The sequence below is a fragment of the Rhagoletis pomonella genome, unplaced genomic scaffold (assembly GCF_013731165.1).
Source record: "Rhagoletis pomonella isolate Grant_MI unplaced genomic scaffold, Rhpom_1.0 Rhpom_scaffold_00007, whole genome shotgun sequence".
NCBI lineage: Eukaryota > Metazoa > Arthropoda > Insecta > Diptera > Tephritidae > Rhagoletis > Rhagoletis pomonella.
The window spans coordinates 19660974-19676459 of record NW_023458561.1 but is presented as its reverse complement, the minus strand read 5'-3'; the positions used below and the strand labels follow the sequence as shown (position 1 = coordinate 19676459).

Sequence of the window (15486 nt, the reverse complement as noted above, 5' to 3'; positions counted from 1 at the left end):
TTTTTTTTTTTAGAAAATGCGACGCGATACTGCCATGCGAACGGCACATGGGAGAAGTACACTAATTATGATTTATGCATGCATCTACCCGCCCCCTCAACTGTACCTGAATTCGAGCCAATCGTCGAATTGCCAACGATAATTTACTACATTGGCTACACCATCAGCTTAGTATCACTGACGTTGGCGATTATTGTGTTTGTATATTTCAAGTGAGTATTGAATGCATATAAAATTTAAAAGGAGACGCGGAAACGCTTACAAAGAATTTTTACAAGAGAAGATAATATCAAAATTTTCATGTGAAGTCAATATAATAGGGCCAGTATGGAGTATTTCAGCAAGAGAAATATTAATCCGAAAGACATAGTTTCGACATTCTTACAAAAAAAAAAGAGTAGGTCCTGGGTCCATTATCTATATATTAATACGCTAACATAAATTTTGTCTCCGTTCGTTTGGCGATTCTACCGAACCGATTTCAAAACCAAGAACACCGTTGAACTGGTTGAAAATTACGGCCAAAACCGTCGTTTAAACATTTTCGAATTGTGTATAGATGTTGCTGCAACATGTTCAATTTGACATGTTTCGCCTGTTGTTTCACTACACATTTGAAATTAAGCTTTAAAATAAAGATAAATATGAAGATGAAGAAATAAATGATAACGATAAAGTCAAAAAGAGAGAAGGCAAAAGTGAAGATAAAGACGAAAATGGAGACAATGACAGATACATAAGAATTAGGGTAACTGAAAGGGTAAGAACATTTCTTGAATTTATGAAGTGAAACTTCTTTGGCGGCAGTCGGTTGGTTGGGAGTAAATTGTCAAATTCAAGGGGAATAATGCACATGGAAATGGATCTCAGTGGTTTAGCGGTTTGAAAATAAAAACAACAAGTAAGAAAGTCTAAGTTCGGGCGGAGCCGAACATTAAATACCCGGCGCAAGTATTAAATATATGTTTTCCACCTTTCCGAAAGCTACCGCTACATGATAAGCCGTGGTGTATACATTTTAAGTAAATTAGCGTCCTTAAATCTCGAAATATTGAAATTTCAAGCATTTTTGAAATTTACCGTTATATGAAAAGCGGCCCAATTTTAGTCCGATTTCAACAATTTTCAACGGTTTGCTTTTATGTGGCAAGCACAATAACCATACCGAGCTTGGTACAAATTGCTAGAACGGTTAGCGAGATACATATCACAAGTGGGCGGTGCTACGCCCATTTTCCAAAATTTTGTCATAAACGTATTTCTTGGTAAAGAATTGTTGCAACCATCAATTTGAAATAAATAAGCTTCAATATTTACTGATTTATCGAAGATTTTGTATTTCTCGATATTACCGTTATAGGGGTTGTGGGCGTGGTTATTGTCCGATTTTAGAAATTTTCGGCCATTTGGTATGTTGTACCAGAACCAACAACTGTGCGAAGTTTGGAAGAAATTGGTGTAGCGGTTACCAAGATATACACATGTAACCATAAGTGGGCGTGGCTACGCCCATTTGCCAAAATTTTGTAATATTTTTATTTTTCGTCTAAAACTCTTTGCAAATATCAATTTTGAGTGAATTATCTTCAGTAATTACTAAAATATCGCAGTTTTCGTTTTTCTGAAAATTACCGTTATATGGGAGGTAGGCGTGCTTATTGTCCGATTTTTAAAATTTTCAGCCATTTAGTATGCTGTGCTAAGGCCAACAACTGTGCCAGTTTGGAAGAAATTGGTGCATCGGTTACCAAGATATGCACATGTAACCATAAGTGGGCGTGGCTACGCCCATTTTCCAAAAAATTATAATATTCATGTTTTCCGTCTGAAACTCATTGTAAGTATCAATTTTGAGTGAATTAGCTTCAGTAGTTACTAAAATATCGCAGTTTTCGTATTTCTTAAAATTACCGTTATATGGGAGGTAGGCGTGGTTATTGTCCGATTTCGCCCATTTTCAATACCATCCGTCCTACGCCCAAAAGAAGTGCACGTACCAAGTTTCGTTAAGATATCTCAATTTTTAATCGAGTTATCGTGTGCACAGACGGACGGACGGACGGACGGACGGACGGACGGACAGACAGTCACCGCTTAATCGATTTCTCTTTTCATTCTGATCAGTTATGTATACATTTGTCTACATCTATCTCGATTCGTTTTGCCTGTTACAAACAACCGTTATGTGAACAAAGTTATAATACCCTTATGCACAAGTGCGCTCGGGTATAAAAATAAATATGCCTAGAGGTACAGGCAAAAACGAAGATGAAAGTAAATTTAAACACTTTAAGGTAAAGGTGAAGAGGAATATGCAAAAATTAAGATAAATATGGAGAAAAGGATGAGGATGAAGATCGATATTGTTATCGATATAAAACTCTATATTTTTATCTATATAATAATCGATATTGCTATCGATAAAATAATCGACATTGTTATCGATACAATAATGGATATTGTTATCGGTATAATAATCGATTAAATAATTGATTTTGTTATCGATTTAGTCATTTATATTGTTAACGGTATGTACAATAGTCGATACTGATGACTGTTATATTTATTGATGAATTAATCGATTTTGCAATCGTTGTATTTTCTATACGTTTATGGATATTGTTATCGGTATTTTTATCGAAACAGGAACATGGAATGTGATCACGTTACATGACATCACATTACATTTTATCACATGATATGAAGAGACTTACATGATATTACATCACATAATATGATATCACATCACACGATATCACGTGACATGGCATTATATGATATGACATCACATTATATGGCATGACATCACATGACTTGACATCACATGATATGACAGCGTGTGACATGACATGGCATTACATGACGTGGCATCACATGGTATGACATCAGAGGATATGACAACACATGACATGACATCCTATCACATAACATAAAATCACGTCACATCTTATCACGTCATCGCACGTCATCTCATCTACGTGAATAGAAAAAGAAAAGGATATAAGCAAAGATGTGAAAGATAAAAACAAAGATGAAGACCAAGGTAAAGTTACCGATTTCAAAACCAAAAACAACGTTGGAAAGGTAATTTTCTGTAGATGAGGAGTATTTTTATAGTTTCGAAATTGGTTGAAAATCGTCGTTTAAAAATTTCCATATTTGTGTATGGTTGTTTTTGCAACCTGTTCAATTTAAGCTGTTTCGCATTTTGTTTTACTTCGTATTTAAAATTAAACTTTGAAATAAATATAAATATGAAGATGAAGAAACAAGTGATAACGATGAAGACAAAAAAAGGCCAAAGTGAAGATAAAGACGAAAGTTGAGATAAAAATGAAAATGGAGACAATGAGAAATACATTAGAATTAGGTTAGCAGGGTTGAAATTTTCCGATAGGAATCGAAATAAAATCAGCCATAAAGGTTACTGAAATTTATCGAATCATCGAAGTTTATAATCAATCAAATTATCGATATTTATTGAATTATCATTATTTTAGACTTAACGAAATGTATCGAGGTGTCGTAATGCATGGAGTTCTTTCAACTTACAGAGTTATCGATAATTATTGATCTACTGAAATTGGTTGGTTCAACGAAGCGAAGTTTATGGAATTTTCAAAATATATCGATTTATCGAAATTTGTAGGTTATATAAGCTTATCGATTTATCATTTCTTATCGAATTTAATCGTCTTAACAGAGTGTAACGAGTTATCAAAATGTTTAGATACTTTTCGAAAAATGTGGAGATGTCAAAAGTAAAAATTTATAAAGGTATCCAAAGAATTTACATTTTTGAGTTATCGAAATTTATCGAGCCATCGAATTTCACAGTTATCGTAATTGGTCGAATTTTGTTGAGTTATCGAATTTTAATGTTCTTGATATTCATCGAACTATCGATATGTATCAAATCATTGAAATTTATCGATAAACTTGAATGTATCGGGCCAATTCCAAGTCCAGCCGAAGTCCTCCAAAGACCTTCTCAGATAAAAAAAAAAATTAGTTACGTTTTAGCAGAAGATTTTCCGAATAGTTAATTTGTATCGTATAAGTATCGCTACGTGTTAAGTTAGAAAAACTGTCGAATTTCGACAGTAACTGGCACTCTAGTTTACTAATAAAACGTTTTGACGAACAAATAAAGGAATAACTAAAAACACACCACTTACAAAACTTGTTTTTCTAACTTAAATCGTTTATTTACTATGAATTTGTGTATACAGTGTATACTATACACCAGTTAAAAACCGCACAGAAGTTTTATTGAATATTGAGATTGTGTCACTTTTATTTTTTTATTCTCAAGTTTTGTTCCCATATTCTCCATAACAAAATTTCTATCAAATAAATTTCGCAGAGATGGAAAAATAAACTGAAGAACGAAAACTTTGCAAAAACTTGCAGGTATAAACACCTATCCAAATTTTTCACGGTGGTCACAGGTGGTCAACTTGTTACATTCTTTTCATCTTTGCACATTGTCCCCGATTTCGCTGTTTTATAGTTAAATTGGTTGGATAAAACCCCTTTCTAATAGATAAGTAGACCAAGATAATTGGTGGAATAAGTTATTTTTCTCAACCGGTCTCTTTAGTTGTGCGATAGTAAAATGGCACGCATTGTCGTTGTTACTAAAATTAATTTAAAAATGACCCAGTTTTTATTACAATAACCAATTCTCTCAAAACTGAAAATTTTGGCAAAAGATATCCCAGCTTGCTGTATTTTTATCGCTTTTGGTATTTTTTTAAGGAAAAAATTGGGTACAGAAAAAAATTTGTGTATGGCAACCATATGCACAAGGGAATAAAAACTAACAACAACAACTTCTTCTTCTTCTTCTTTGGCGCTGTAACCGCCTAATCGGTTTTGGTCGAGTTCAACAAAGCACGCCAGTCGTTTTTCTTCTGTGCCAACTGACTTCAATTCGAAATGCCGAATGAAGCCAAGTCCTTCTCCACCTGGTCTTTTCATCTCATTGGGGGCCTCCCTCTTCCTCTGCTACCACCAGCGGGTTCCGAGTTGAATACTTTCAGAGCTCGAGCGTCGTTAATTCACATAGAAGGTAATCTTAGGACATCTGTAAATCAAAGTATAGATATTTAAAAAAAAAATGTGTTCCTTTTAATCACGTATATCTTACGAACCAATTCAACAATCTTTATATAAGATAGCGCAAATGAAAGCTAATAAAACGCTCTCCGATAGGCTTTCTGAAAAATAAATAAATCATTCCAATTTTTTTATTTTTTAACGAAAATGAAAAAAATCAAACTTTAACATAAGAAAAACTAAAATAGTAAAAGGTGCTGTGCCAAATTTTTGCATTTGTACTAAAGCCTGTTCTGCTACAAAAAAAAAGAATAAAGATACTGAAGAAAAAAAATCTATGGATAAATAAGAAATAATGAGTTGTCAAATGAAAATGCGCAAAGATTTTTTGTATGAAATATGAGCAGAAAAGCGAGTTACTCAGGTGTACGTGGCGTATAAGTACGGTGACCATAAATATGGATTCAAAATGAAGGACAATTTTTCAAAAATATACCTACATATATTTACATAGTATCAAAATATCAAAAGAGTATTTATGATTCAAAATTCTTAATACATTTTAAACTTTAAGAATGAATCACGTTTTCTTCATCGATATTAATCTTTTTTACATGAATATTTATAAATACATATAGTAAAACATATTATAATTACAATAGCTTACACGAAAAGTGAAAATCTTTAAAAGATTATTTTATAGGCAAATTTTGAGTCGTTCAAAAAGAAAAGAATACCCTTCTTTTTTGTTTTTTGGTACTTTTCGCAGTTATTTGTCAAAAGTCGTCGTCATGAATCGACGTAAACGACGAGTTACAAAGTGCCCTTTACAAAAATATATAATTTGTGCAGATTGCGCTCCATAGCATCTACATTTCTAATCCGATTTTCATTATCTTTGGCTCAAAATTTACTGTAATGATATACCTTTTTTATCGAATTTTTAAAATAATGAAAAAAGTTATCGAATAAAACTGCGTATTTAATTGAAAATCTCACTTTTTTTGACTTTGACGACAAAATGCAAATGGTCGCCTGTAGCACTAATAATTTTCATTGAAGTCGCCACAAGAGGCACATCAATACCCTTCGAGCTGGAAGTCGCTTACGTTGATTTGGAGATTTTTTCATGAGATATTGAAGAAAAGCTACGAAAAGTACCAAAAAACACTTTTTTGAAAAAATCCATCCACTGTCCGATAATGCGGACAAATGCAGGACACTTGGAAAAAATCAGTACATTTTCAGGTTTTTCAGGTTTGAAAAACTACGCAGGACCGACCTTTCAAAAACAGTACGGTCCTGCAAAAAACAGAACGGATGGTCACCGTACGTATAAGTAACTTTCGTTCCTCCTCATTTTTCATACAAAATATCTTTTCATATTTTCATTCGACCACTCATTATTTCTTATTTATCCATCGATTTTCTTCATTAGTAATTTGATTTTTTTTTTGTAACACAACAGGCTTTAGTAAAAATGCAAAAATTTGGCACAGAACCTTATATTTTTTAAATTTTTCTTCTGTTAAAGTTTCATTAAAAAATAAAGAAAGCTGGAATGATTAATTAATTTGTCAGAAACTATAGGCCCTATTGGAAAATGATGTATATACGGTTTCTGGAGAATTTCATTAGCTTTCATCTGCCGCTATATTAAGATTTTTAAATTGGTTCGTAAAATATACGTGATTAGAGGAAACCAACTTTTGCTTTAAGCTGAACAACGGTATATTAAAAATATCTCGAAAACCTACGTATAGAATAAAAAATTAACACATTTTCGGAATTACCGAGCTATTCTACATAGGAATTGGATAGTGGCATCCATAGAACATTTTTGGTGTAAACCAGTTATATTTTTCACGGGAGATCTATTCGAACAGACTATATGTCGCATTTGACCCAATTGTCGCTTGTGTTGACATGCGTAGATTTGATGCATCATTTGATTTCAATTTAAATCAATTCAGTCAGTGTCAAAAATATATGAGCGACATAGCATGAAATGGGATTTGCATGATGTGACATATGTCGCTATGTTTTATGGTTCAACATTTGCAGGCCTTTAAACACATACATACTACATTCATACTCTGCCCAATTTTAGTGTATACACTTTCGAAAGTTTTTTCTGCATAGCTTTTTGCCAGATTTTATCGGTCAGCAAGATTATACATATTAACTAAGTTGTTTATACTCTTTGGAAACAAGTTCTAAGAACCCATGAAATTTGGCGAAACTTTTACATATACCATATATGTATGTAAATATACATTAGAGTGATTAAAAAAACACTATTTTTCGAAATTCATAAACGCTACATCAAAATATTGTTATTTGTTATAAAGCAAGAGACATGTATTTTTTATTTAAAAAAAATAAGTTTTTTGGAGGTCGGACTAGTCGATTTTTTATAAATAAAACAAGAGACATGTATTTTTTATTTAAAAAAATAGTTTTTTTGGAGGTCGGACTAGTCGGTTTTTTATAATGTCGATGTTCTCAATGCTTTTGTTTTCCTGACCTGTCAAAGTGCAGCTAAAAATGTTATTTTTACACGTTATCACTCAGGGATTATTGGTGAATATTCCCATAATTAAATATACCTGTAATGGACAGTTAGAGTGAGCCTAGTGCCCGAAAATATGCTTTCAAAAAATACTACTAAAATTAAAACGTTGATATTGGAAGATAGATAGATTTCTGGGGTAGCTAATTAGGAATCTGAAGTCAGTTTTTCCAACTTCAAAATGGCGGTTCCATAATGGCGTCACCGATTCTCTACTTTTCTGCTCGCTTGTTTGAGTTCCGGTCGCTTAGCTAAAATTTTTGCATGTGAAAGCAACAACAAAGTTAGCTAGCAATGATGGACGATAGCGGGTTTGGTTGTACCTCATTGAGTTCGTTCGTTTCGTCACTCGCTAGTTGTTGGCGAAGAGACGGCGGCTAATATTCTGCAGTAACACAGTCCTTAATTTCTTGGTTGTTAGCTTTGATCCTTCCACTCTCCTTTGAGTATAAATTCTCTGCCTTCCGTTGATGCAGAAGGATAGACAATATAAAATTATAACTCCTTTGATCGAAGTTAAAGGGAATATATACTACTTATGATGAAATAATTCTTCACCGGAATAGTTCCAGTTTTGGTACAACTTTAGAACTATTTTAGCACTACACCATTGCATTAGCATGAATTATTCTTAACTTTTACAATAACGATAGTTAAAGTTGAAAAAATTAAAATATAGAAAATAACAATATAATTTAAACGTCTATAAATTTTCCTTCTAAAACATATTCGATGTTTGAAATCGGATGAAAAATATGTTAGCTATTAAAACTAGATAAGTGGATCAAGTGCGAAACTAACGGGTTTTCAATCAAAAACTTAGAGGGTTTAGGCACTATATGCAATATATGTTCATATTCTATTCGACCCTACTTACAACCTGTCCTATATAGTTTTTCGCTTGTATTTTCACTGTCACACCGAGCAATATCTGACCTAATATTATTTTTTAGGTCTCTAAAAACTTTAAGTACTTTTCGAGATTACTTCTCTCCACTTACTATTTCTAGGACAAACTTTAATAATACCCTGTAAAAATCGTTGGACAATGTGGTCGCCCATGGTATATTGGAGTACTTACAAAAGTGCACCTCTGTCATGTTGTAGCGGACCAACTCGTGTCTCTGCACCTGTTTATTTTTGGCCGATCACTGCTCGTGTTTTAACGAAATGTGATTTAAGTTGAGCATTTGAAAGCACATTTACATGTCTGGCTGTAGCTGAACGTGTAGAGATGCTCGCTGTTATTTAAATCAGCAATTGTTAGCGCCTAGCATGTTTGGGTTCGAATGCCGTCGGAGGCAACATGTATTTTTTATTTTTGTTTTTGGTTTTTATTAATTGCGAAAAATCATCTGTGAAGTGAAGAACAGAAGCGTGTACAAACAAAAAAATATATCAACAATGCTATATGTATATGGTCCTGCCCTAGGGCATCCCAATGTTAATTCGATCATATTTTTTATATGATTTGTGGTTTATTTTGGAGTACTCCTTGGCCCTTGGGAGTACTCTTTACATGCATACATGGAGTAGCCGCGATTTTTGCAGGGTAATTCATGTAAAGGTTTCAGATCTAAACACATACATGCACACACTTATTATGTATATGGGCAAATCCTAGCGTTGCGGACGTTACGTTCGGACGTTTCTTTTACCTTTTTTGCCGACAAAAATATTATAAGTTAAAAATTTGTAGCAGTCCTTATGGGAACAAAATAACGGAAATTCGAATTTGGGTTAATGTCGGTGTTTTTGCCTTCGAAATTTATGTTCGGATGTTACTGCAAAAGGAAGCGATTTTTTATGGCCATCAAAGTCAACCGATTTGAGCAAATTGTCGTGCATGGAGGGTACAATCTACAAAAATACTTTGAAGGGAAAGTAATGAAGTTTACAAAATGTGATATTAAAGCAAACTCAAGATTGGATTAACTTTACAACAATTTTATATGTGCGTTCGGGACGTTACGTTACGGACGTTACCCTTTTTTGTTGAAAAAATTTATTTAATTGAAGCGATATTGTTTCAAGAAGTAAGAGGGCCAAATCAGGTTTCTCAAATAAAAGTGAAAAGAAATATGAAATAAGAATATGTTGTGCTATGCCTTTTTTGGCACAAAAACTAGAGAATTCGAATTGCATGAATTTTTTGCGATTTTGGTTGACCATTTCTCGGATCCGCCCATATTCATATCTAAGTACACTACCCCACCTCTACGAATTTGCCTGTTTCTAGTAACATTTCTTCAAGTAAATAATTGGCAGACTACATTCATATAATCATTTGTGAAGTAAAAGCATTGTGATATTCTTATATGTGCATATACATACATATGTATATAGTAAATGTCCTTACGTTCGATTTGTTCATTTGTATAAGACGCTTTAAATTGCAAAAACGTTCGGCATTCGCTTTCACACTATTTCCCATGGTAACCTTTGTTTCATTGCCGCAAACATATTTTATTTTTTTTTTTTTGGATACCAGATTTTCAGTACGCTTTCCGCTGCTCCTTTGAGAATACACACTTATATGTATACATACATTTATATACATGCTTTATGTGTAATATATTATTGTATTTCTCTTCACACGTTCTCAACGCCATGGTGTCTGCCTCTGCTACTGTCTGTACGATTATTGCTATATGTACATATTTTACTCTGTTGGTCGCCGGCATTGATGTCTTTTGTTTCCTTGTCAATGCCACCCCTCACATTCGTTCCGCATACAATTGGAAATCAACTCAAACGAAATGGAAAACGAACGCAGGGAATTACGCTGTTTGCGCAATTCAATTCACGCCAATTTATTCTTCACATATATAATGTCGGCGTTGCTGTGGATACTCACTTTATCTGTACATGTAAGTATAAATAACTATTTTTTTCAAACATCAACAAAAGTTTCAAATATATTGTAACTACATATACTTACATATACGCTCTAATATAATATACACACATGATTAAGCCACGTGACATTTTAACTTGTTTTGGCAATTTTTCTTTTGTTTATTTATTGTTTATATTTCTTTTATAACAGTCTAGCACTTTACCTAACCAATGTCACATAAATCTGCATTTCAAAATTCGTACTAAGATTATGAAAATTCAACAAACTTTAACATTAGCACTTAAAAATTTCAAAAATTTTATTTAGAATTTTGGGTATGCAGTTTTATAGCTCATTAAATTTTAGTAGGTTAAAGTGCAAATTTCAAGAAGCTAAAAAATCGCGTTGATGTTTAATATTTTTTTGGGTTTTATTTATTTTGACGGTTTTGTGCATTTTCTTCCATATAAAATATGCATACCCATTTTTATTTTTTTTATTCTAAATAAAAAGTTTAAAATTTTTGGGTGCAATCGTTAAAGTTTATTGAATTTTCATAATTTTTGCACGAAGTTTTAAATGTGGATTTATGTGGCGCTGGTGATGGAGATGAACGCATTGGCAAAAAATTTACAAATCAACTCCACGTGTAAACTTTGAAGTCCCACCAACCATCAAAATATAACCAGAAAACATATTCTGGTCTCGAAATTTATAATAGTTAGTTTAATATTGTTATAGAATAACTACACTGGTCTCGAAAATCAATATAGGTAGTTTAATATTGTTATAGAGCTTTATTCCACGATTTTGTTTATTAGGAACAAGTGAAAAAGCAACAAATTCTAAGCGGTAGAAGTTATAGCAGCTATTTCGGATATCACCACCTCTCCTCATCAGACTTCTTTTACTAGATTTCAGCAGGGATCGATCCCTAGATTGCTGATTCTAAATACATATACCCTCATTTGTTTTCTAACACATCTTGTTTTCGAGTTATAGCTTTCACCTTCGTGCGATGGAGGAACGCTATCAAGGCCTCTGAATGTTTAATCAGATTTTTTAGAATTTTTTTTAGTATACAGTTTTGTAGCCCAATATATTACATTACATAAAAGTGCAAATTTATAGTAGCTAAGACTTGCCGTTGATTTTTGGAAATTTTTTCACTTAGTTTCTTCCACAAAGAAAAAAAATCTAAAATACTTTGTATGGAAAAAATGCGAAATACTAGAGTCATATTTCGTAAACTAGAGCTAATACAGAAATTTGTTGGGCGGCGTAATATTTCGGAAATAATTGCCGTAGCTGGTTTTGTCAACTTCGCTTTTAACTTCATTTTGCTTCATTACTTGGTGTCCCGATTTTCAAAGGGGTATTCAGGTTACTTTGATAAGGATGTCTAGAATACAGTCAATTTATAACAAAAGAAAAAAAATGTCCATGGGAAAAATTTTACCGCAATGCAATTTCTTTTTCTTTATTAATAGGTTTGTTCGTCTAAAATAAAGAAAGATTTATCCAATACTCAAAATATCAGAGAGTAGAAAAAAATTATCTCGAATTCTCTTTCAAGTTAAAAACCTGCAAATTTTTCAACTAACCCAGGTTTGCAGGAATTCGAAACTTTTCCTGCCAGCTGGTGCCCACGGTTACATTTCAAACATAATAAGTTTTTATAGAATTTTTAAAATTATTTTAGATAGTCAAATCTAGGCAATATTCTTGTTGTTCTGCCTTTCTTTAACATACATACGTTTCAATTTACATATTTGTCATAGTAACTGCTGACTTTCCGAAATCGACTTTGGTTACGATTACATTTCGATTACGAATACAATTTTTTCAGCCGATTAACTAAATTAATTAAGTAAACAAGTATTTGTTAACACTTCTCATTAGAAAATCGCTCAAGTTAATAAAGTTTTAAATTTAACGGACCTGTCTATTCAAACTATAGTTGACAAAAATGCCACCATATGCCACAATCATATGTTTTTCATGATTGCAAATTCTTGCTGGCAAAATTTTTTTCAGAGAACTGATACTTTGCGCTCTAAATTTTTGAGTGATGGATAATTTTTTGGTCTGCACGAATGCGATTCGAACGAAAAACCTGATAATTTGTGAAAAATGTTTGCTGGACGAACAAAAGTAATTTTAAAGAGTTGAAATAAATATGTTGGTTGCTCTTGAAAAAGCTCCATTTCCTTCTTGTTGACCAGACTTTATGTATAACATATGTAATTGTACTATGCATTCAATGATATTGCAATACCTCTATTACTAATGTATAAGTAATTGTATGTCTTTGATTATCACAATTTTTTTTTGGTTTTTGTTTTAAAAAGATTTCCATACGAACGGGCTTAGGAGGATGTGTTGTCTTGGTAACCCTGTTTCATTTCTTCACTCTAACAAATTTCTTCTGGATGCTCGTTGAAGGTAAGTGTATATTACAATGTTTCGCGTTTGGCTTTGCGTTTACATACCTTCCGTTTCTTTGTGTACTAAATGCAATAAATGTATGTGTGAACATCAAACAAACAAATCAAATTAAATTATAGCAATTACTTGCAAAATACGTTTATAAACGAAAATAGAAAGGCACACAAAAATTTGCGTTCATACACACACTGCCACTCACCGGAAGGATGATGTCGGAGGGAAAATTCCGATAGCTTCTCCTGCGATGAAAGACCAGGAGAAGAAGAACTTGGATTCTTTTGGCATTTCCCATTGGTGTTATTAGGGAACAGAAGAGAAACTACTTTATTGGTCTCAGACAAAAGCACTTAGGCAGTTACAGCGCCAAACAAGAAAAAAAAAATTAAAGGTTGAATGCATGATAAAAACATAACAAGGTAAAACCATTGAGAGGCAGTCTGACGTTTTCAATCTCAAGGACAACAATTGCGAACATTTTCACTTTTTAATTCCCAATTTTATATGATTTTAAAATGCTGGCAAACGTCAGAAAAAAATCATGGCCGACGAATTGAGAGAATGAATTTACCTTGTATGGTTTGCTCGGTGATTTCGAAAATCAAGCTTATTTTGTTTTATGTATAACTTTTCGAGATATTTGCAATTTACTGCTCAGCTTAAAAAAGAGTGGTACCACTTAATTACGTTTATCTTACAAACCAATTGAACAATCGTAATACTAAACACGGCAAATGAAATTCTTCATAAACTCGATTTTCGGAATCATTGGGCAATTCTACATAGGAATTGGATAGTGACATGCATATAAAATTTTTGCTGTAAACCAGTGTAATTGATTCTCGTTCCTTTAAACAAGGTAAAAATAAAAATTCAATGACAGTGCCTATGTAGTTGTTTTTGCTACAGCTATTACTTGCTTAGGAATTAAAATGGCGTTAACACCTCATTTACAGAAACTAGTTTATGCATAAGGCAGTTACAGTTGATAATTTTGTCGATCTGTTCTGCTGAGCGGCAGTGTATGAGGCTTCAGCATACTTTTTCATAACTGAACACGAAGATGTTTACGCTCGAAAATGAGATACGCTCTTATTTTTAGAAGCCTTTGTATGTACATTAGGATGGTCCAAAATAAGTAAAATCGGAATTTTAATGCTCTCACCCACTAGGATTGATCTAAATCGAAAAAATATACCATATTTTTTATTTTGAAATCAAATAATATTTAGAGATCGCTCAAAGTTGTCCACTTATTTTATATGGGGGAAAAACTTTTCGTGAAAATCGTATGGAATTCTTGAAAATCAATATTTTTTTGATCTGGCTCTTTTCAGAAGACCTCCAATAATAATATCCAATTGCTTATTTACATACTTATTAATACTAAAGATCTTCTATTTATCTCGCCATTGCATTTTCTGGCATTTTCTAGAGGTTTTGGCGGACCTACATATAAAATATAGTTAACATGAAAAAAGGTTAAAAAAATAATTGCGTATTATCTATATTGGAAATCTTCTGAAGAGAAAATGAGTTTTTCGGTCGAAAAATATTAATTTTTAAGAATTCTATACCATTTCTACGAAAAATTGTTTTTTCCCCATATAAAGTATATGGAAAACTTTGAGCGCTTTGAGCAACCTCTAAATATTTTTTGCTTTGAAAAGAAAAAATTTTGGTATATTTTAGTGGTATAAAACAATCATAGATGGTGAGAGCGTAAAAATTCCGACTTTATTTTTCTTATGCATTTTTGGACCACCCTAATGTACATACACATTATTTCTCGTCTTTATCTATCTATAAATATGCAATTCAATCGAAACATAGTAACATTTCCATTTTTAATCTAATTTATGTAAGTTCCTATGTACATATGTATTTGTTTCTTTTTTTGGGCTCCATTACAGGTCTTTATTTGTACATGCTGGTGGTGAAAACATTTTCTGGCGATAACATACGTTTTAATATATACGCAATAATCGGATGGGGTAAGCATTTTATTACATTGTGTGCTCCTTATTTTTAAATTTTAACCTACAAATCAAGATTCCCCCTCGACCAGTTAGTTTGGTAATAAAAATTTGCCCTGCGGAAAATTTTCAAAATCGGTAACGGTACGATGTGCATCAGATGGCTAAAAAATGCGAAAATGTATTAAATTTGTTTACAAAGTTGTCCATACATAAGTTAGTGGGCAGTTTAATCAGAGATGATTTTAGTATTTAAAATAAAAGTATTTAAAATAAAAAATAAGTATATTTAATTGGTATATGGAAGATTATTTTTTATTTACATTTTAAATATTATTTATAACTCGTCATATCACAAAGTATTCCTTTACAACACTGTCACCAATTTTTTGACATTTGGAAATTCTCTTATTCGGATTACCAAGAACTTAACCGCCGCCCCAAAATTTAAGTGGTAATAGTAAAACTCCAGCGGTGATGTCATGCAGAGCGCAACATCAAAATTGGAGTAGGTCGCCGCTGCACAGTGTACTTTTTTAGGGGCGTGATTGATCAAAAACCTATCACTTTTGAACGGGCTTAAATTTTTATCG

At 32.6% G+C, this 15486-nt stretch overlaps 1 protein-coding gene across 1 annotated transcript in view; it reads left to right on the top strand.

Annotated features, from left to right (window-relative positions):
* Nucleotides 1-15486, top strand: part of LOC118742417 (diuretic hormone receptor) — a 47630-nt gene that overhangs the window by 8218 nt on the left and 23926 nt on the right. Inside the window, exons 3-5 of the mRNA XM_036474480.1 lie at nt 10410-10503; nt 12824-12917; nt 14831-14911. Coding sequence (XP_036330373.1) covers nt 10410-10503; nt 12824-12917; nt 14831-14911 — 269 coding nt within the window. The remainder of the gene's footprint in view (nt 1-10409; nt 10504-12823; nt 12918-14830; nt 14912-15486) is intronic.